General features: G+C 36.2%; 1 protein-coding gene across 1 annotated transcript in view; it reads right to left on the bottom strand.

The window, feature by feature from the left end:
• The window catches only part of LOC150085282 (uncharacterized), an 84,871-nt gene extending 69,822 nt beyond the window's left edge, over positions 1–15,049 (bottom strand). The window contains exons 1-4 of the mRNA XM_090373968.1: positions 13,544–15,049; positions 8,470–8,548; positions 7,961–8,072; positions 90–828 (exon numbers count right to left, since the gene is read on the bottom strand). Of these exons, the coding sequence (XP_090230094.1) occupies positions 90–828; positions 7,961–8,072; positions 8,470–8,548; positions 13,544–14,855 (2,242 nt within the window). The 5' untranslated portion in view covers positions 14,856–15,049. The remainder of the gene's footprint in view (positions 1–89; positions 829–7,960; positions 8,073–8,469; positions 8,549–13,543) is intronic.
• Between the last annotated feature and the right edge of the window lie 7,607 nt (positions 15,050–22,656).

Genomic DNA, 22,656 nt, shown 5'->3' with positions numbered 1-22,656 from the left:
ATCAGTTTTTTTTTTTTTTTTGGTATATATACATCTCAAATATATTTTTAGTTTAGATCTTATTATGTATATAATATAAAAATGCTTACTCGAATTTCCTGCTGCAATAAATGAAGCACTGCTGTCTCCACCATTTTTATGGTATTGTTCTTGGCTTTCAGTTCTATTTACAGCAGTTCTATTCTTACCAAAAACTGTGTTATCATTTCTACAAAGAACTCCTCTCTTTGGCAGTGGAGGTGGCTTTGTATCATCTGCATCACATGCTATTCCTATATATTTTTCTTTTTTAGGCTTAATATATGTAGCAGTTGGCTGAACATGTGACTTAATTTTATACCCTTTCTCTTGTATATGAGATCGTCTTTTTCTCATTGGACTATTATTAGGACTCTTACTAGCTCTTGAGCACTGAACATAGAAAGTGGACTTCCTTTTTGGTTGTGGTAACACTTTATAGAGAGAACTATCAGCATATGTATACGGCAACACTGAGTTCATAAAAGTTTTCTTTTTTGAAGGTCCATTTGAAATATGTAACAAATTATTCTGAAGCTCCTCACTTTCACAGGGCTGATCTGGTGATGTAGAATTTCTTATTCCTATACTATTATCTTGTGAAACTGGAAGTGAATGTGTGTTGAAATTATATGGAAACTTATTTAATGTTGATCTATCATTGGTACATCTGCATTCCCTTGTTTCAAGTCTTAAATCAGAATTAGACCAAAGTGATTCGGAGTCAGAAGAATTGCTTGTTTCATCAACAGTCTCATATAGGTGCTCTGAGAGTATGGAAGTTAAAGAACGACTTTTGTCTTTATTAGCCTAAAATCATAAAACATTTCACATTAAAACATGCATAAATATCATTCACTAAGACAAGTATCATAAGCACTGTACACAAAGTATGTAGCTCAGTCATCATTTTTCAGCTTCCCAACAAGAAACTCTACAACCTTGCCCTAAAACTAATCAACCTAGATATATATACTAACTCAGAAAAAAACAAGTAACTGATTTACAAGAAAAAAAAATTATCACAGGAAAAAAAAAAAAAAGTATATTTTTGTACTTAACTTTTTTTTTATTTTTTTTTTGTTAGTTGTTGGTGCATCGGCTTCTGTGGCCATAATGCACCTCCCAAAGTTATTGCATTTTCTACTCTGATCCAAGCCTGAGGCGGGATTCGAAACTGCCACCTTTGGCAGTTTCGAATGGCTGGGTGGGTAAAGTTGCCAAGCAGGCACTTTACCCACCCAGCTTGTACTTAACTGGACAGGGCAAGTTGATTAGTAAATGTTTGCATACGATATAAGACCGTATCTTTATATTAAGTATAAAAATAAACTAAATTTCTCTTTTTGCATGGATACAGTATCTTCTTGTAAATCGTATTACTTAAGTTTTCACATAACATCCTTTATAAAATGTTCTAATCAAAAAAAGTTCTAGTCATTAATGGGATTCAAGCTTTGGAAAAGTGATCTTCTGATGTTTGTTTGTTATTTGGTTTTTAGGAGCATTAGCAACTAAGGCCATATTGCTCCGGGGATATGCGATGGTCATTCCCTGACCTTTCCGCATCCTCCGTATTTGGTGGTGGTGACGGGCTCGAACCCCGGTCTAATCAAGAAGCGTGTGTTACGCACTACTGCTCCTTCCCACCTGGCTAGGGAGACGCCTATGATCTTCTGAAAAGAGCTACATTATTTGTAACTTTAAGCTCACATCTCTCTCTCTCTCTCTCTCTCTCTCTCTCTCTCTCTCTCTCTCTCTCTCTCTCTCTCTCTCTCTCTCTCTCTCTCTCTCTCTCTCTCAGGATAATTGAGAAATTTTTTTTTGGCTGGTGCAGCATAAGCCTCAGGCTTCCTTGCACCATATAGCGAATAACAATAATATAAATTTACATAATATTTGGCATTGTTTCTGCTTTACTAAAACTTTAAGGTTAGACCTTATACAAAGTGTATTTAGTGTCTAACGGCACCAGCGGTTTCCCCCATCTCCGAGTTGCTTTCATTGTGGGTGTGCCAGTTTGCTGGGAAGGCCAGAGATTTAAAAGTGTGTGGACAATGGATATGTTTAGTGTTATGTTCTGTTGTTCATCTGGCTGTTTAGCCACTGGACCCCCTGTTGAGGCCCAACGTTGCGCACTTGGCCCCATGGAGGTAGACCAGGTACACCAGTATTTTTAAATCTAGTTAGCCTGAAAGAGGTTCCAAATGTGTCGAGTTTGGCATTTTAAAATTTTTCGTTGTGTGGGGCATTCGCTTTTTGCTGAGAGTAGGGGAGAGAGATGGAAGGCTGGGAGAAAAGACAGAAATATGGGGTCAATAGAGAAGGTGACCCCATATATATTAGTGGGGTATGGCCCATGCCCCACCAGAGGGTAAACAAGGGGTGGTGGGGAGGAAAAAGACTGTCCCCTCAACCCATCAGGGATGGGGAAAGAAAGTGGGCCGGGAAAGGGAGCCCCGCCCAGTTTGCCATAGTGCCATAGTGGCAATTTGCAGTGCCCATCAGCAAGTGCAGTCCAATGCTGAGTCATTGGTGGGGCCTAGTCCTCTTCTATGTGTGTGGGTCCTATCTGGTGTGGATTCATCCCGAGAGCAACCACATCCTAGCTGGTTTGTTTGTTTTGTTTGTTATTTGGTTTTTAGGAGCATTAGCAACTAAGGCCATATTGCTCCAGAGATATGTGGTGGTCATTCCCTGACCTTACCGCATCCTCCGTATTTGGTGGTCACGGGCTCGAACCCTGGTCTAATCAAGAAGCGTGTGCTACGCACTGCTGCTCCTGCCCACCTGGCTACGGAGGCGCCTCCTAGCTGGTGCTACTCCCATTGGTTCCTAGGTCAATGCTGTTTCAGTAATAGTACTGGTGCTCCATTTATTCTGCTGCATATTATGCTGTAAGGGTCTGCTCTTTGTGTGTTTGTCCTTAGTATTTTGCCGTCATTTCCTCCGTGTTGATGTTCATTATCAGTTTGACTCTATTTATTATTTATTGTGCTTATCTATTCGTTGTGGATGGCTATTTCTGTTCATCGTCTGTTGAAGACGTCAAGTGCAAATTGGCTGAGGGCTTTGAATTCATCTTCTGAATCCAGGAGATGGTACTCTTGATTTTTTGGCAAGTAGTGGATCTCAGTTATAAGTCTACTTCTGTGTTCTTTGTAGCATTCATAGTTGTGCATAATATGCTGCCAGGTTTCAGGTTCTCCACAGGTGCATGTGGACTCTTATATTATTCAGAGTACATTCAGTTTTGCTTTAGACCTTATACAATGGGATAATCACAAGCTGTTTGCTAACTGAGTCATATGTGTGTAGTCTGAGCAAAAGGAAGAATTCCATCAGCATCAAGCTTGCACAATCCATTCAGAAGCCTTAAATAGTAGTACCTTGTGTAACTTTGTAAATTACACACCAGGTCTACTCATGACAACTACAAGACTATTCAGCAAACCTTCATCCATATGGCATGTTCTAATTTTAAATTTTACATCCTTTCTGAAGAACAATTAACTTTACTATACAATGAAGCATCAAATGGGCTGGATATACATGATATTATAATAGGCAGCTAGAGTCTGTTGCACAGCCTCTCCTTCATTAATAGTATTTTGCTCTAAAGTTGCTCACTGATTCAAGACTGTATGCATCCATTTAACATTGCAACAATCATTATTATTCTAGACTTAGGTGTAGGCCTCACAGAAGAGCTTTGCAAGTTACATGATCATCCATGAAACAAGCGGTTAAAGACTCCTGCTCAACACTACTTTCATGATGCAAACACAAGCTGTTTGCTAACTGAGTCACATATAGTTTGAGCAAGAGGAAGGATTCCATCAGCATCAAGCTTGTTCAATCCATTCAGAGCCTTAAATACCTCAATCAGATCTTTTCACATGTGTCTGGTTTCCAAATACTGCAATTTGCTGAAGTGAAGCCTTTCCTGGTAAGAGCTCTTTTCTGCACCTGCCACATCCTAACGAGGCTTCCAGATCTGCATGCAGTACTCAGAATACAAGATGAATGTACAGGCAGTTCCAATTTTACGAGTTTTTGCTTTGAGAATTCCCAGGTTTACGAATTCTTTTTTTCAAGTATCAACAAAATCGAAAATATGCACATTAATTGCAATAAATAAATAACATTCCATATTTATTAATGCTAAACATTCATAAATATGAAATATCAAACCATGATCGTAGCTATACAATACAGTATTACTATGCGTCCATTTGTTTGTTCAGGCAGAGATAAGGAGAGAGGTTTAACTCTTAAAGAATTTTGGAAAGAATTCCATATTTTAGATGCAATTAAAATAACAAAAAACGATCATGGGACAAAATTATGGAGAAGAACATGAAGCGTGTTTGGAATAAACTCTGTCATCAGTTTATTGATAACATTGAATGATTTCAAGAACCAGCAGAGATTGTACAGAATGAACAGAAGCAATTGTAAATGTTGCTAACTAATTGAAACTCGAGGTTTCTACAACTGATGTCACTGATCTGCTTCAAGTACACAATGGAGAGCTCACAAACGAAGACCTTACTGAAATGGCAAAACGTGAAGAAGCTGAGGAAGAAGAAGAAGGTTTTAACATCTGAAACTCCCATTCGTTCTTTCACTCTCAAGTAACGTGATGAAAATTTTCAACACAGAAAAAGCAACTGAGATTTTCGAGTCATGAGATTCAAATTTTGAGCACACTGGAAAAGTTGCTACAGATTTAAAAAATGCTTATGCATGCTACTGTGAAATTTATAAATAAAAGAGAAGATTGTCTTGGAAACAAATGACTCTTGAAGCATTTCCGAATAACACGACTCCATGTGCTTCCAACAAACCAACAATGAGTGATGAACCATCAACAAGTGTGGATTTAGTCAATGATGATGAATAATAAACATTAACATTTGTATGACAAATAATTTCTTATTAGAATTTGCTAGATTTTAAAGGTTATGTTTTCATTTCTTTGGATAAATAAATCATTGTTTAAGCACCTTTATTTAACATTACTATGGTCAAATTTCATTGTTAAGAACGTTACTCCTGTTTTTAGCATTATGTCCATAGGAAATAAATTCCATGTTTATGAGTTTTTGCTTTACAAACACGCACTAGGAACAAATTAACTCATAAAGTTGGGAACTATCTGTATGTGAATGCATTCAGAATGCGATACTTTGCAATATATTCAAGATGCATTATGCAATGAGGTAATTCAAAATGCCTTATACAATGGGATAATCACCTTTTTTATCTGCTTTTTCCCAATGTTTATCTAATCTTCCTATAAACCTATATAAGCTGTCCACTTCTACAAGGCTAGGTAGTAACTTGTTCCAATAATTGATTATTCTTTGACTAAAAGGAATTTTTTTTATATCCAGTCTGCAATCATCTTTCTTTAATTTTAATCTACATCCTCATATTTGCATCATCCTAGAAAGAGAAAATATGCTTTCATCATTAAGACTTCATAATTAATCCTTTTAGGGATTCAAACACTCAATTACAACTCCACACAGATATCTAGTTTCCAAACTTTTCAGCTTATAGAACTGAAGTCCCTTATTGTATGAGTATCTCATTGCATAAACTGATAATTCTGTCTGTAGTCCTTCTTTGTATCCTTTCAAGTAAGATGATGTCTTTCCTGAAATGAAGCTTCTACACCTATATACCAAGATATGATCTAACCACTGATTTGGACTGTACAATAATAATCTCTTTATCCTTACTGGAAAAATTACTATATATCTATCGCTGACAGTATTCTATGTGCTGTCCTTGCAGCCTTATTATGCTGTTGAGAGAACCCCACATCAGACTATCTTCAAAATTGGGTGTGGGCTGTCCCCTAATAGATGTCTCCCAAAAATACAATTTCCCACTAAAACACTTGAAAATCCTACTGTAAAAATGAAAATATGTAAGATGTTAAATGCTAAATCACATTTCTAATTAAACAATTAAGTGTTTGCAAATAAGTTTCATATTAATTAAAATCTTGTTAAAACAGATGGGATTATGTCCATTGTTTCAAAAGTTATTTGCTATAGAAAAGGACATGAAGCCTTACACTAAGGTTTTACAAAGAAATGGTGATATACTTCATGCAAGTTAATGTATATCTGAAGTGCAAACTGTGGGGTTCATGTCAATTCATTGCAAGACAATTTTCTGTACAACAGTTCTGTGCAAGACAATTTGATGTATGCAACAATTCAGTGTATCATACAGAGATCAGAAATTTAAAAAAAAAAAAAAATTCAGTGCAGAAAAAGGTTCAGGAAACAGGAGAAATTTTGGTGACTTAGAAAGAGGAAATGAATAAATTTAGAAAAAGGAAAATAATATATTTTTTATTTCATTTATTTTGTATTAAAGGATTCATACCACCAATTTTAAACACACACACCAACCGTTTATGACTGATTGAATAATGAAATAAAATAAAATAAAATGATAGAAAAGACTGTAAAATAATATTTGCAAAAAAACTTTTAATTATTTACAAAAAACTAAACTATAACAAAAGTAAAAAAGTTAAAATGCATTAAAATATAAATATAAAAGCGATAAAAAGACGATAAAAAACACTACTAGAGCTTTTGGAGGTGTCTTCCTCCTTCCTCAGTAATAGTGAGACTTAAACGACACATCCTTAAATACCAGGTTCACGGCACACGTGGATGACCAGGCGCATACATCCTTAAATACCGTGAACCTGGTATTTAAGGATGTGTCGTTTAAGTCTCACTATTACTGAGGAAGGAGGAAGACACCTCCGAAAGCTCTAGTAGTGTTTTTTATCGTCTTTTTATCGCTTTTATATTTATATTTTAATGCATTTTAACTTTTTTACTTTTGTTATAGTTTAGTTTTTTGTAAATAATTAAAAGTTTTTTGCAAATATTATTTTACAGTCTTTTCTATCATTTTATTTTATTTTATTTCATTATTCAATCAGTCATAAACGGTTGGTGTGTGTGTTTAAAATTGGTGGTATGAATAATCCCAACCTCAGAGGCCTTATTGCAGATATTAAAGGATTCATGCTGAACCCTTCCATAGGCAGGCTGGAAAGTGGGTACATGCCTATTTCAGGATGACTCCATCCATGTTGTAACACCTTTATTCCATATAAGATTATTTAATATTATTTTTATTAATATACCTGCTCAGTTTAATGTATGGAGCAACAACTACTCCCCTATGTGTATTTCCTAAAAAATGCAACTTACAGAAGCGAAAGTAAAGTGCGAACAAGGTTCCCTTGTATCCTGATCTTGAACCTGTCCATTGAACCTTTTTAATAAGATCTACTAAAAAAAAGTAGAATGTGCATTAAAAAATGAAGGCAGATAGTATGCTCCATCAAAAATATAAAATATCAAGGATGGTATCAAGGTCACTAAATTTGCCATTCACAGTACGGCATGTTAAAAGTTTGTATTTTCTGTTTTGTTTGCCATACACTGAATTCTCCTAAAGAATTCACTCAATTGTTATACTCATCAAATTATTGTACTCACCGAATTGTAGCTGTCTTACTCAACTGTTGTTATGATCACTAAACAGTAGCCACCAATTGTCTTTTACCAAATTGTCATCTGAGAGATCAATTTCTTAATGTAAATGGTTTCACTTCTTCCCATAGCAAATTTCCATTTTAATATCACCCTTTTCTATAGTAAACAGATTGTATTTTTAAACACCTGCTATTTTTAGTGAATATTTATTTATTTTTAAATTGCCTCAGGTATTCTTGCACCATATGGCTAATAATAATAATAATAATAATAATAATAATAATAATAATAATAAGTATGACAAAAATATAGTTGTGTATAAAGATTGCATGCTGTAATTCTTCCCCCTGCCAAGACACAAATACACATGTAAAGAGTATGTAAAAACCTCATATTACCAAGCAAATGAAACCTTCATTACAGCTGATGTCCTCACCAGCTGAATGATAATTAGAATGGCTACATCTTCTGAGCTTGCACCCTGTAGCTTTTCTTTTCAAAAGTTGTGTCCTATAATTAATAAGAAATAATATTAAATTTATATATTAAAAACAGTGTTAAAATTAGTTCTAATAATCGTATTTAATAAAGAAATATGCTTTATTGCACCTGGGCGTACTTTCACCATACACATCAATCTCCTCTATGAGGAGCCTCTTAAGTGGACATTAGATAAAAATTAAAGTAACTATTTACATACATATAAATTAAAAGCATAAAACTGAAAAAAGAGAGATCAAAAATTGTTGGATGGCCGGCTGTGCTGAATGAATACTGAAACTAAAATAGCCTAGAACTGCAGATCTCTGTCCAACTGAACAAGAGAGAGAATTCTGTTTTCCTTTAGTATAAATCCAAAATATAAATGATATAAATATAAATCTGAAAGAATAAATATAGAACTCACTGAGAATTAGAAATTCCTTCCAATGTTTCATTTTCAGATTCACAAATGTCAGTCCATTCAGTACTCTCTGCTGTTGATGCTAAAAAAAGTTCATAATTTTAAGATCATACTTTTAAAATTGTAAAATCATTATATAATGTTAAGCCAGTTACATACAAATGTATATTATTATATTATTATTATTAGCTATATGGTGCAAGGAAGCCTGAGGCTTTTGCTGCATGAGCAAATAAAACAAAAAAAAAAAAAAAAAAAAAAAAAAAAATCCCCAATTTATCCAGAGAGAGAGAGAGAGAGAGAGAGAGAGAGAGAGAGAGAGAGAGAGAGAGAGAGAGAGAAGAGTAGAAAGGAATCACCAAGAAAGAAAAGAATGATGATACCCAGCTTAGGACCCTGGGTATGCCAAGCCCATACTCACCAAATGTGAGCCCCTGGGGTTAATATGGTGGAAGGAAGCCTGAGGCTTATGCTGCACCAGCCAAAAAAAATTTCTAAACTACCATGAGAGAAGGGGGGTGAGAGAGAGAGAGAGAGAGAGAGAGAGAGAGAGAGAGAGAGAGAGAGAGAGGGAATCACCGAGGAAGAGAAGAATGATGATATCCAGCTCAGGACCTTGGGTGTGCCAAGCCCATACTCACCAGATGTGAGCCCCAGGGGTTAAATGATGGAAATCAAATAAGAAATAGTAATATTATTTCCAATCTAAAAATTGTGTTTATAGAATGGTGTTCATTATGCTAATAAAAAGCACACAGAATGCTTTCTATCTTTGTAACTTTTATAATTATATGTTTGATGAATCCAAAAACTGAATAAATAATAATTATTTCACTGTCTTCTCCTCCTCCCACATTGTGGGAAGAGATGAAGCTGAAAAAAAAAATGGGAAATATTTTACCTGACCAGAATCGTTGTAATGAGAAGTCTCAAGTGACCTTGGATATTTTAATCTTTTCCCTCAATGGTATAAGAAGTATTGTTGTGTATTTTACAGGAATATCTCAATGTGAATATTTTCTCTAATTGCATTAATGTAATTAGATTCTATCCCAGTGTAACAAAGAAAGCCCAGTAAAAGAGAAAGCTAATGTCACCTATCTCAAATTTGATGTTAAAAGTGTACAATACCTTCTACTGACTATTTGGGGAAAAGTATTAGTAATATGTATTGGGGGGGGGGGAAGTTTCTCAAACTATGCATACCACTGTCTCCTAAAATGATAAATGAAAGTGTGTAATTACCTCCTTCACTATGAATAAAACTAATGATTTCATTTGGTTTAGAGTTGGGAAGAAATAAATATGTATTACTTACTTTTAATAATTAAACTTTAATTTATTATCAAATAAAACAATGATAAAATCTTCCTTTATGAAATAAAACTATTTCAAAAAAAATCAAATTTAATACCTGAGGAAAAAGTTAAAAAATTGTGACCCCCTCACCCCAAGTGTTTACAACCCCCTGATGGTCGATTATCACTGCTGGTGGTAGTTATTCAAAGGAATATCCTTTGAGCTATTACTGCCAGCAGTGATATGTGTAGCACCTGCCTAACTATGGTCACATCACCTATAATTTCCCCATAAACATTCTTCAAAAGTCTGAATCTCAGTGCAATGGGGACTCAGATGTCAATAACACATCATTGCTTCATATGCACATCAGTGCTCCATTTTCACAAACTACTACATCCTTGCAAACAAGCCTGCAGTGTTGAAAGTTGTAGGATACTGGCAGTAACATTATATTTTCACCTGTCATAATTATGTTTTGTATGCAACATCACATGAGCAGAAAAAAAGTTTGGAGGCATTAGTTTTGGAGTAGCTTTTATAGAAGGAGCAGGACTGGATTATGGTAATGACTCTTGATTAGTGAGTTAGTATTAGTAGTGGCAAATGATGCAAGAAAGAAAGAAGTATACACAGCATCAGCCAGAAAAAAAAATATATAAATAAATAAAAATAACCAACACTTCCCATACCATAAATTCATTCCCTCTAATAGTTTGTCAATACCTCCTGTACCACCTGCCCATTCTCTCCAACAATAAACTATCTCTGGCTGAGGGCAAACTTTTGCACATCTCTCCTACGGCCATCCTTCTTGAATTTGAATTTATATCCCCCTTGTGTTGTAGTCTGAGCAAGAGGAAGGATTCCTCTGGTATTGAGCTTAAACAATCCATTCAGAGCCTTAAACACCTTAATCAGATTTCCTCACAGGTGCTTGGTCTCCAGACATTACAAATTGCAGAACTGAAGCCTTTTCTAATAAAAGCACCCTTTTGTTCTCCTCACTAAACTTGTTGCTCTTCTCTGCATCCATTGCAACAGATCCATATCCTTCCTAAAATGAGGCTTCCAGATCTTACAGTACTGAAGGTGTGGCCTAACCATTGCCTTATACAATGGGATAATTACCTACTTATCCCTGCTGGAAAAATTCCTGTATTTTTTTTGCCACCCTCTCCCATGAGATGTTCTGGCAGGCTGTCTGCACTGCTGCAACTCTCATCCTTGGGGGGAAGGTGAACAAAAAAAATGCTGGGTAATTGCAATGTATTATAAATTAAAACATCAGGAGCAAAACTTATTATGACCAGTAAGAGAGTAACAAAACTGTTTCTGATTTTGCCCAAACTCAGAAGGCTTCAGAAACAGAATGCTCAGCACACTTAATCTAGTGTTGCTGAGCATTTGCACACCATAACTATGTACACTGGGTGGACAGAAATCCCACTTTATCTGGGAGAAAGGTGGGCCTACCTAGTAACAGGTAGGCCCACCTTTCTCCCAGATAAAGGCAGTCACACAGCAAGGCATTGAGTCCACTAGTTCACAAAAGCATTCCACAGGTATTTCCATCCATGCTTGCTGTACCGCTGTCCATAATTCCATTGCATTCCTGGGTGGAGGATCCAAAGCTCGAACAGACCTTTCATAGGGTTCATGCCCGATGAACTGGGAGGCCATTCCATGGTGGTAAAATCTGCAGATTGCTCTTCGAAAACCATGTTCAGTTACCACGACTCTATGGGGAGCACACTATCCTGCTGGAAGAGTCCATTGCCCTGTGGGTGCATGGTAACCATGAAGGGATGCAGATGGTCTGCAAGGATGGACACGTAACTTGGATCATTCATAGATGCATCTAGACATACCAGAGGTCCCAACATGTGATAGTTTGACACGCCCCAGACCATTACTGACTGTCCACCTGCCTGAACAGTTCATTGTTGATATGACGGGTGCACAACTTCGTACGGTTTCCGCCAGATGTGCACCATCCAGTCCATTCAGAATAACTGGAAATGGGACTCATCAGACTAGGAGACCCATCTCCAGTCATCCAAGGTTCAGTGCCGATGTTCGTTCGCCTAGTTGAGGCACAGAGTCGTGTTGTGGTGTTAGCAATGAGACTTTGGTGGATCAGCAGCTTGCACAACCTACTGTGGCTAACAACTGCCTGATGGTGTTGGTGGAGACATTTCTGGTACCTCTCTCATTGAAGTCGGCGGTGATTTGTGCCACTGTCATTCTCCAGTTGGCTGAAACAATGCGAGACAGAGACATCGATGGCTACATTCATCCACCACCTTTCTCCACCCACAGCGCTGTCCATGATGAGATATTATTCCGGAAATGGCGTATTCCCAATACCATCTTAATACTGTCAAATGGGAATAGTGCAATTTCTGTACCATCTCCACAATAGACTGACCCATGCGTCGGGCACCCACTATCATCCCTCTCTCAAAGTCAGTTAACTCATGATGTTTATCCATATTGACATCAAATTACTGTCTATGTGAATGCAGTATATCTATATACCTGCCAAGTGGTGAGTTCGTCCACTAGCAAGAGGGGTGACAGCGTCACATTCCCAGGAACCAGGTATCCCACGAATTCTGTCCTTTCGGTGTAATATGTAGTTTTACAGATGGTTATTGTTAAAGGGTTCAGTTACTCTGTTTCTATGCTCTTTTTAAGTATTCTAAAACTTCATTTCTTACAATGTAGGAAAATCTGTCTGTTTTGTTGCCTTTTCACGATTCACTTGCATGTAGACCTGCCAGGGACATTGAGAAGAAAATGGACAGGTTAACTGCCCCAAATAACTACCATAAGCTATATAAAAGAAGGGTTGGAGGAAAAAGTGGAATTGGTGAGGCTATTTGTCTCTGGGACCATGCAGGCTCTCAGCACCTTAAGCATTGCAATTAATTACTATAAAAGGTTCAAAAAATATACGTACTTAAACAGGAAGCATCAGTTAAGTCAAGGAGTAATGAAATCTGAATAAGTGTCCTTTCATAGCCAAGTGATGAAACATGAGGGTATAGTAGTTCATGCATTTGAAGTGATTGTGGTTTTAGTCCACACTCACTTCAAAACATAGCATACAGAACATTACTATATGCTATGTTCTATTATATGTACTATTATTAGGAACACCGAAAAAGGTTTCTCAGTGGCCACCTGCCCCTGAGACCAGTGGAAGGATGCTCTCATGATAATGAGTAATAATATTGACTGCCCAGGATGCATCCCAAAAAAAGTTTTGTACTCTTGAAGTTTGGGAGAAAACCTTTGAACTATAAGCTATAGAGTGGCTTAAACCCTTTGTTTTCTGGGGAAAAAAAAAGTGAATTTTTTGTTGTAGTCCAAAAATTATAGTGTCATCTTATGTAATAGTCCAAAAGTAAGTATGATAGAGTCTAAAACAGATATGAGTACAGAGTATTCTAGAGAATGAGAATTTTCTTGAAAAGATTATTCTCAAGAGATTCATTTCAATTGTACAAATATGTGGTAATCATGGATTACAATACATTATCAGTGAATGCTCGAATTACATTATCAAAAATTGTCTCTAAAGTACTGAATAAAACTAAAACTCTTCTAAGGGGTATGCAAAGAAAATGCAGAAAGAACAAATTATTAGTAAATTTCTCATAAACCAACATAACTTTTATAGTCACGGTATTCAGTCTAAATAAGAAACTTAATATTGCAAATATTGATAGAAATAAGAATATTAGTTAAATGTAAAACTTGCAATACTTACAGTGAGTGGAGATCACATCTTGGGCAACAGAGTTGGCACAAAAATCAGATACCTTCTCATAGTAATTGCCTTCTTCATTTTCACTGCAAATAAATCTTCCTTCTTGCATATAATTACTTTTTGCATGGATATCACAGTAAGTGTATGGATCTCTTCTGTCTCTATGTTGTAATTTTTCATAATTTTCAGACAATAAAGTTCCTTGGATATTCACATACAGCGGTTGCTGGTACCTTGTTTTAAGAGTCCTAGTACGAGGTTTTGGTACAGGTGTCTTTACTTGTTTTGGAAGACTGTGTGATGTACTATGGCATTCTCCATGATATGGGGTTGCCACTGCTCCACTGCAGTTATTGTTCAGGGGAAAATGAGAATTGTCAATACCAGTTACTGTTTCACTAACATGAGAATAATGTTTTTCTTTAGGAAATGTTCCCCAACAAGAATGATTAGCATTCCAGTTAATTTCACTTTCACGTGTTGGGCTTTCTTCAAACTCTGTGCTGTTTGATGCTTCATAATGTAAGTAATCATCTTCACTGACTCCACTGTCATCATTAGAAAGTTTCTGAGTGCACACAGGTTTTGGAGTACATACAGGTTTAGCTAAATCTGTGCTTAATTTATTATTCAGTTTTGGATCAGATGCTTTGCTCCTTTCATAAACAGTCACATCTGTTTTATTTAAAATCTCCTTGTTTTCATGTCCTTTAGAGTCATCAGTACTGTTAGAATGGTGTAGAGAGAAAAAGTGATTATTGGTAAGTGAATTTTTAGTAAAGTTTTGATCGTTTGAATGCTGCTGTGAGGATCGCTCCTCATATATCTTAACAGCATTTTTAACTCGATTAGATGTTGTGCCAGATTCAGTTTTTGCCTCTTTTTTTATATTCTTTTCTTCATGATATACCAGCTTGGTATTCTTCAATTTAGTTGCCAAATTCTTAATGCTTTCATTATCTCCATCTCTTAAGTACACATGTTTAGGTTTTTGTAAATTTAACTGTTCATGAAAATTAAAAGAATTTTTGCTAACAAGGCTGTTGTTAACAGAATTTTTCATAATTTTAGTGCAATTGAGATGATTAGATAATCTTACATTAGAAAAAGTGCTAACAGTGTGCCTAATCCTATACTTATTTAATGAGGTGTCTTTCCATATATTATCAAGACTGCAGCTTGTTCTATTGTCAGGAATATTATTATGACTGTTTTCAAACCTTGCTTTAATATGTGCCCATTTTTCACTTGCTTCTAAACTTCCAATAGTTTGGTGATTTTTTCTTCTTAATATACATAAATTTTCTGACATCGTTTTAAGACCCAAATTCGGTTCTTAAAACTCAAGCACTTTATTATATGAAACAATGAAATTAAGATTTTAAATTAATGAAAACACAAGCATGAGCTGTTTATAAATTTAGTATTCCAACTTGATAAAAAAAATATTTCATTATTCATCTGTAGAACAGGAAAGTTTATATATTTCTTCCTCACAATGGTGTTTCTGCCTCCTCAGTGCTATACCTGAAAATATAAGTAATATGACATAATTAATTTTTTTTAAAAACTGAAATGATTAGATAACCTTACATTAGAAAAAGTGCTAACTATGTGCCTAATCCTATACTTTATTATAATTATTTTATAGAAATGTCGCTATACATTTTTATAAAATAATTATAATAAGCTTTTATAACAAAGTATAACAAATTGTGATACATGCACAGTGTGGGTGAAAAGTAAGAAGAAAAACATTCTAAAAAACAACAAATGTTAAGAAAAAGAATTTATTATTAAAATCATTCATAATGGTCCCCATGGAACTCTATAAACCATTAGATCTCGATCTCTCTCTTTTAATCACTGAAAGAATTCTTGTAATTCCTACAAAGTGATTTCCTAGAAATGGTCATTCATTCATTAATTTATTGAGTAAAGCAGCCAAAAAAATCTGGCAAATCCTCCATACATATAGACATGATATAGTACAGTATACAATTATTAACAATATTCTTATATACATGAGACATTGTATATCATCAATCAATTCAATTATCACATTACAAATCAACTATACTGTGCAATGTTTGTTTTGTTTGTTTGTTATTTGGTTTTTAGGAGCATTAGCAACTAAGGCCATATTGCTCCGGGGATATGCGGTGGTCATTCCCTGACCTTTCCGCATCCTCCGTATTTGGTGGTGACGGGCTCGAACCCCGGTCTAAATCAAGAAGCGTATGCTACTCACTGCTGCTCCTTCCCACCTGGCTATGGAGGCGCTGCACTGTGCAATGGTCATCCCCTCAGCTGCAGCACAATGAGCTGGACAAGCAGGCTACAACAGAAACTGATGAAGAGACCGTCTACAGATGAGCAACATATCCTACAGACTGATCATTGTTGGCAATCTCCAAAAGATAAACAGTTCAAGGAACAACCATCCACCAGCAGTCAGAGAACTCAACAGAAGTTACTCTTATTGACTAGCAAAACCAAGCTGGAAGAAGAAACAATTTGCAGGATCAAATCCAAGAAAAAACAACAACTAAGGCTTCTTGCCAACTGTGTTGTTGGCTAGAGCAGAAGTGGACACCCACCCATTAAGGAAACAGAGCACCAAAATCCAGTCAACCTTTGCAAAGAAATTTATCTGTTCCTATATAAAAAATAACATACTGTTCCATGAAATAAGCAGGTACAATCCACCAATTCATCCATTATTCAACCTTAACTCTTCCAACTGCAAAAGAATATTCCTTCTCACGAAAACCGAATTTGCAAAATTTTGAAAGGCAATAAAATTTTGGTCAGTTACATCCTTTTAGATGTTTTGGATGATATGAAATTAGTTTCTCTTTTATCTTCTTTGAACTTCAGAAAGATAAAAGAAGTCAGCCAAAACGAACTCAGGTGAACGATAAGAAGGTGATCTCAGTAACTTAATTTTTGCAAAAGAAATCGTCAAACAATTAATGCAGAACATGCAGGTACATTATCGGGGTACAAAAACTAGTTCTTGTTATTTTGAAAGTCTCATCTGAGCCAATGAATTATTTGCAACAATTGTATTTAGAAGTTTTGTAATGATTTTTGCAAAGAGGGATTACCAAGATATACATCCCCTATTCACCAGATTTGGCTCTGGCCAATTTCTCTCTCTTTCCAAAGTTAAAAATGAAGATGTATAAAATAATTTAATACCATCCAGAACAACCAAAAGAATGTGACTGACCATATCATAAAGAGATAACTTTTGCAGGAATTTCAAGAAGGCTTTCAATGTTTAAAACAGAGATGTAATAAATGTACAGAATCCCATGGAGACTATTTTGAATGATTTTCATAATAAATTCTTTTTTCTAATGTTAGTTTTTTTTTTTTTTTTTCGCTATTTCTGTCTTATTACTTTTCAGGTGCATTGTGTATGTATTATCATAATAAAAAACTAACTGTGTATTAATTATTTAAATTGCAAAGGCTTGAAATAGAAAAAAGATTCTTTGTTTGGTAGCATGTGGATTAAGTGAAGAGCACCATTAAGTTTTAGTAATGATTAGGATGATGCTTTGGAGATGATGATGCTGTGAAAAAAGAAAGTGGCAAGTGCCACAAGTTGGAGTCCTTTTTAATTTGAAAAATACAATTACCTTAGAAAAGTATAAATTTCATAAGAGAATTTTAATCTACCTGAAGACCATACCATTCAGCAATATGATCAGACCCAAATATGGACATTACAGTCTGTATAATTAATATGCAAGAAACAATGGTCACAAAACTTACTGAAACTTTTCAACAACTATAAAAAGTAAAGTGCAGCCATTATCAACCCACTGCAGGATGGAAGCCTCCTCAACAATTCATGTTGAGGGAAATGGACCATAATCTGCCATGCTGGTCCAGTGCGGGTTGGCAGATCGACCGTATTCAGCTGTCAGGGGCTTGAACCCCGGTCTACTCAAAGAGCGTGTGTTACTGCACCCCCGCTCCTGCCCACTCGGCTACGGAGGCCTCAACAACTATACTTCTTCTAAATGATAAGTATTATTATAATTTTTTTTTATATGTATAAATCCATTTTTCTGGCTTCCCCACTAATTACTGACAGGGGCAGTCCCAGGATTTGTTAAAGGAAGGAACTAAAATAGTTAAAGGTGGGGGCTAAATTTAAGTGGAATCGTTAAGCTTTAAATCATAAGGCAACATTAAATAAATCCACATTAATTTGATCATAAGGCGGGCTACAGCCCTTTCAGCCACTACCGGGGACTACCCACTGGTCGGGGCATATGCCCCCCCCTTAACCAAAAATTTGAAATTAAAGAAACAGAATGTAGGGGCATTCTCAAAAGCCTAGTAATCTAGTAGTCTAATCTAGTAGCCATGCACCCCTTACAATGTTACCTGGACCTGGTTGTCATGCCCCCCCCCTTATGATGACACCTGGATTGTTTGTTTGTTATTTGGAGCATTAGCAACTAAGGCCATATTGCTCCGGGATATGCAGTCGTCATTCCCTGACCTTTCCGCATCCTCCATATTTGGTGGTGACGGGCTCGAACCCCAGTCTAATCAAGAAGCGTGTGCTACGCGCTGCTGCTCCTTCCCACCTGGCTACGGAGGCGCCGATGACACCTGGATACACCACCACTCTTTGTCACTGATAAGCCAGCACAGGCTATGGAGAAAACTGCCTGGTCCAGTTGGGCTAACCTCCCTTGCCCTGTGGGAGGGAGTGTAACTGGAGCCTGGGCACCCTTCACAAATATCCCCAAGCCAGGGCTACTGACTCACTTGCTCCTCATGCTCTTCTGGACACTTGTGATTATATCGCAATGGTCCTGGAGGTGGCCCAGTACAATTATTAATACCTATATACTCATGCAGCAAGTGCCACAGAGATCAACTATCACTGACACTTAGCAGAACCTTGACTAGGTATTCCTGCACCTGGGGCTAAATATTGCATTCCCTTGCCTCCCCATAAATAAACATTATAAATTAACAATGAATAAATAAATAAATAAATACTTCCAAATTCCAAAGGATTTATGATCAACATGTTTGCCAAAGCCAGGATTTCATATCAACAGGTTTGCTGAGTCCAGGATTTCTTATCAACAAGTTCTGCCAAACTACCATGAACCTCCTGCAGCTCAGTTCTGATTACTATAGAAAACAGTATAGAGAAGGAATGAAATTAAGAAGTTAGTTCAGTGAATTCAAGGTTTAACTATAAATAGATGCTGACTGGTTGCTGCACTTGTTCAAACTATGCGTAGTTTAGAATCAAATAGAATTACAATAAGAATTCATAAGAATAGTACCCATAGAAATATCTGTACAGCTGTAAAAATGCTTGAAGAAAACATAGTGAGGTGTTTCTACAACAAGTGGAATACAGCAGTGGAAAGCATTTGCAAAAGAGGACTCACTGATTCACTTGTTCTCTTGTCTAGTTATCTCAGAGTTACTGTGATTAATTCTCAGTGGTATATTCCAAAAAAAAAAATAAATAAATTTAAAAAACCCCAAAGAGCATTATAAAATTTAATTAATTTAAAAAATGAAGAAAATATGTAATTTAAATATACATTAATATATATTTAGATAATAGATTAATTAAATAGAATAAATAATTTAAATATTAATTACAAATTGACATTTATAATTTAAAAGGTTATTTTAACATTTAAAAAGATAGTACCTTCGGGTGGGGGGGGGGATTCGTCCATGCTTTGCAAAGTCGCCTGAATTGCAGGACAGCTGAAGATGTGTTCCGGAGTAGGCTGTTCTTTCGGACAGTTTCTGCAAAGTTTAGAAGTTCTGGAAAGATTGTGGACTTAGCTAAAGCAGTGATATCAGCGCATGGTTCAATTTGACTTCAAATGGACACTACACCAACCAACCAACCTTCGGGTGGGGGAAACGGGAAACGCATAGGATGATAGGTTTAATTTCCTTTTCTTTTATTAATTATTAGGTTTTTTTTTTATCATTGTTTCATTCGTTTTTTTTTTTTTTTTTTTTTTTGGCTGGGGCAGCATAAGCCACAGGCTTTCTTTCACCATGCGGCCATTACTAATACTAATATTTAGAAATTTAAGAATTAATAAAAATAATTTGCGTACATAAATTATGTACTAAAATCAATTTAAACTCTTAAACTCTGTCAATTACAATATTATACATGAATTGTTATATTCGATTATGTTTAATTCCGAGAGTTATTTTTGTGAAAAAGATAACACAACTTATGTAAATAATGAAACTTGATTTTATTTATTGATTAGAAAACACATGATCAACGACGCAATAGATTAGTGTGGTCTCAATCATAGACGGCGAATCACACGGGTAGAAAGGAGTTTTAAAAAGAAACAGAATAACCGAAATTTTAATACAGTATATCCTTAAAATATAACTACAGTTGTTATTTTCTAAATCAATTATTATAAAAGTCTGTCACAAATTTGTTAATGACGGAGATTTTTCCTCCGTAATAATAATATAATATAATATAATATAATATAATATAATATAGATAATAATAATATAATCTATACCAACGATGGAAAACGTTTACAGTGTGCGTACAAAAAATAACCTGACACAAAAATATAGCAATTTTCGTGTACAGTAAAAAAAAAAAAAAATTAAAGAGATTACTAAAATTAGTAAACAAACATTCTTTATTGATATTATAAAAAGGTAACGATAATAACTGAAAGTTTCTAATGAGAACTTTATTGTGTACAGATAACCATAATACATAAACTGAGTGATCACTGAATTATAACCACCTACCTAATACTTCGTAGGTCCTTCTTTTGCCCTCAGTACAGCAGCTATCCGACGTGGCATTGATTCAACAAGATGTCGGAAGCGTTCGGGAGGTATCGCCAACCAAGCTGTGTGCAATGCGGTCAGCAATGCAGGTATGGAGGTGATTGGTGTATCCAGACGCATGATATGCCTTTCCATAGTGTCCCACAAGTGCTCTATGGAATTGATATCGGTGAAGTTCGGAGGCCAATCGATATGCTGGAAGTCAGAACTGCGTTCCTCAAACCATTCATGCACAACAAATGCCCGATGGCTCGGCGCATTGTCATCTTGGAAGACACCATCGCCATTCGGGAAAAAGTGTAACATAGCGGGGTGTACACAGTCAGCGAGCAGTTGGCGATAGCGGAGATCACTGATACGTTGTTCCACATGCCCGTTCAGGTTCCTGCCAGTGAAACATGCTCCATACCATACAACCGCCTCCACTGGCCTGCACTTTTGATACCATGCATGATGGATAAAGAGCCTCGTGTTGTTAACGCCAAATCCGTACACGACCATTCACGGTGTGGAGTAAATAACGTGACTCATCTGACCAGCACACCTTCTTCCAGTCTTCTAACGTCAACTTGCATGCTCTTTGCACCAGGCCAGTATTTTGGGCCTTTGGACCTTGGTTAGGAGAGGATGGCGTAGGGGTCGTCTGCTGGTATAGCCCATACGTGCAAGCATGCGACACATGGTCATGGCAGATATTGTTCCCGGTTGGCCCTGTTGTATTGGGTAATCAACTCTTCAACAGTGTTGCGCCTGTACGAGTCGTCGGACCCGGCGCTCGCCTATAACATCAACCTTTCGCTGACCTTTGCAGTTTTGCGGTCGGGTCGTTGTTTGACCGTTTTGAGGCTAGTCCTGGTACACTTTAACTACAGCGGCTGTCGAACACCCCACCAGTTCAGCCGTTTGGGAAATCGAGGCACCACTTCGTCAAGCACCCACAATCTGTCCTTTATCAAAGTTCGATAAATCCTTCCTTTTCCCCATCACGCTCGGAATTTTACTACCTACTGAACCACTGACACCTTATCTATGCTACGTAGGTCGACTAACTCCGCACTCTCGTACCTCACATGGTCATCGGGTCGCATTCAGTTTTCATAGGGGGTTGTCATAATTCAGTGATCACTCACTCAGTGTATATTCGTGGCTTACATTTCAGTCATTTTTTAATGATAATTGTTACTACTTTAATATTTTTTTCAAGAGGTTTAGCCCTGATTTTGCACACAGTGCTCCTCCTTATGTATAATACAATGCTAACCAATCGGATGGTGACCGCACGTGTTTAAAATAGAGATACAAAACCAGCTTCTTGGTCCGCCATTCTGTTACTATGGATGCCACTTTTGAGATGTCCAATTGTAGGCTTAAATCCACTTATTAACTGCCTCTCATATATCTTCCCCTCCAGCATTTGTAGGTAAGTAAACCAGTGAGGATAATTTTTCAACATTTCCTTACTACCTTTAGAATAGCGATAAGCGCTACACAAGAGAAGTTTACAGGATAGAGACCTCAGAACATCGCTGTATTTAGCAATCAAACAGTCTTGAACCACGGTCAACTCAAACTCATTTACTAATGTACCTTCACGTTTCACCACTCAACTAAAGCCATACGTTATACTTTCATGAAAGACAAATTCAAGAGAGCCTTGAAGGGCGTGGGTAAGTAATGTAACCTAACTTCTGATATTTCTATTCAATTTCAGTATTCTACATTTTACAGATTTTAATTTCTCAATGCATTTTGGGCATTAAGGAATTAAGCGTTATGTCATTGTTTCTCAAAATATTTGAATAAATGTGGTGTATGTAAAACTCAGTACAGTTTCTTTAATTATAACCTTCTTCACTAAACAGTTTACAATTAGAGTGGCTACCTTTTCAAAATCTCTGACCCAGAGATGATTTTGGAGGAGGGGATAGTGAAAACATTCTGAAAGTTTTCAAAATAATGCATATTTTTAAGTAACTTTTTCCAACTAAAAATTAACTTGTTAAATGTTATTTATCAGAAAAAATTCCTAAAAAGACTTTTGGGGAAATTACTGTATTTCTTATTTCCAGCTTATGACATTACCAATGCTTGTTTAAAGTATTGAATAATGATAATATTATAGTAATATCACATTAGCCTCAAAACGGAGGGGAAGTTTAATTTTTTCTCTACCATTCTATGAAACTAGAAGAAAACCCGGAGCCCAGACATGGTTTGTATGGCATGCTTCAACCCGAAGACTACGAGTCAAACCCGGAATG

Source organism: Mastigoproctus giganteus, chromosome 5 (assembly GCF_048544385.1).
Source record: "Mastigoproctus giganteus isolate SK-2022 chromosome 5, ASM4854438v1, whole genome shotgun sequence".
NCBI lineage: Eukaryota > Metazoa > Arthropoda > Arachnida > Uropygi > Thelyphonidae > Mastigoproctus > Mastigoproctus giganteus.
The sequence above is the reverse complement of the archived record's forward strand: the minus strand, read 5'-3'. Positions and strand labels throughout refer to the sequence as shown.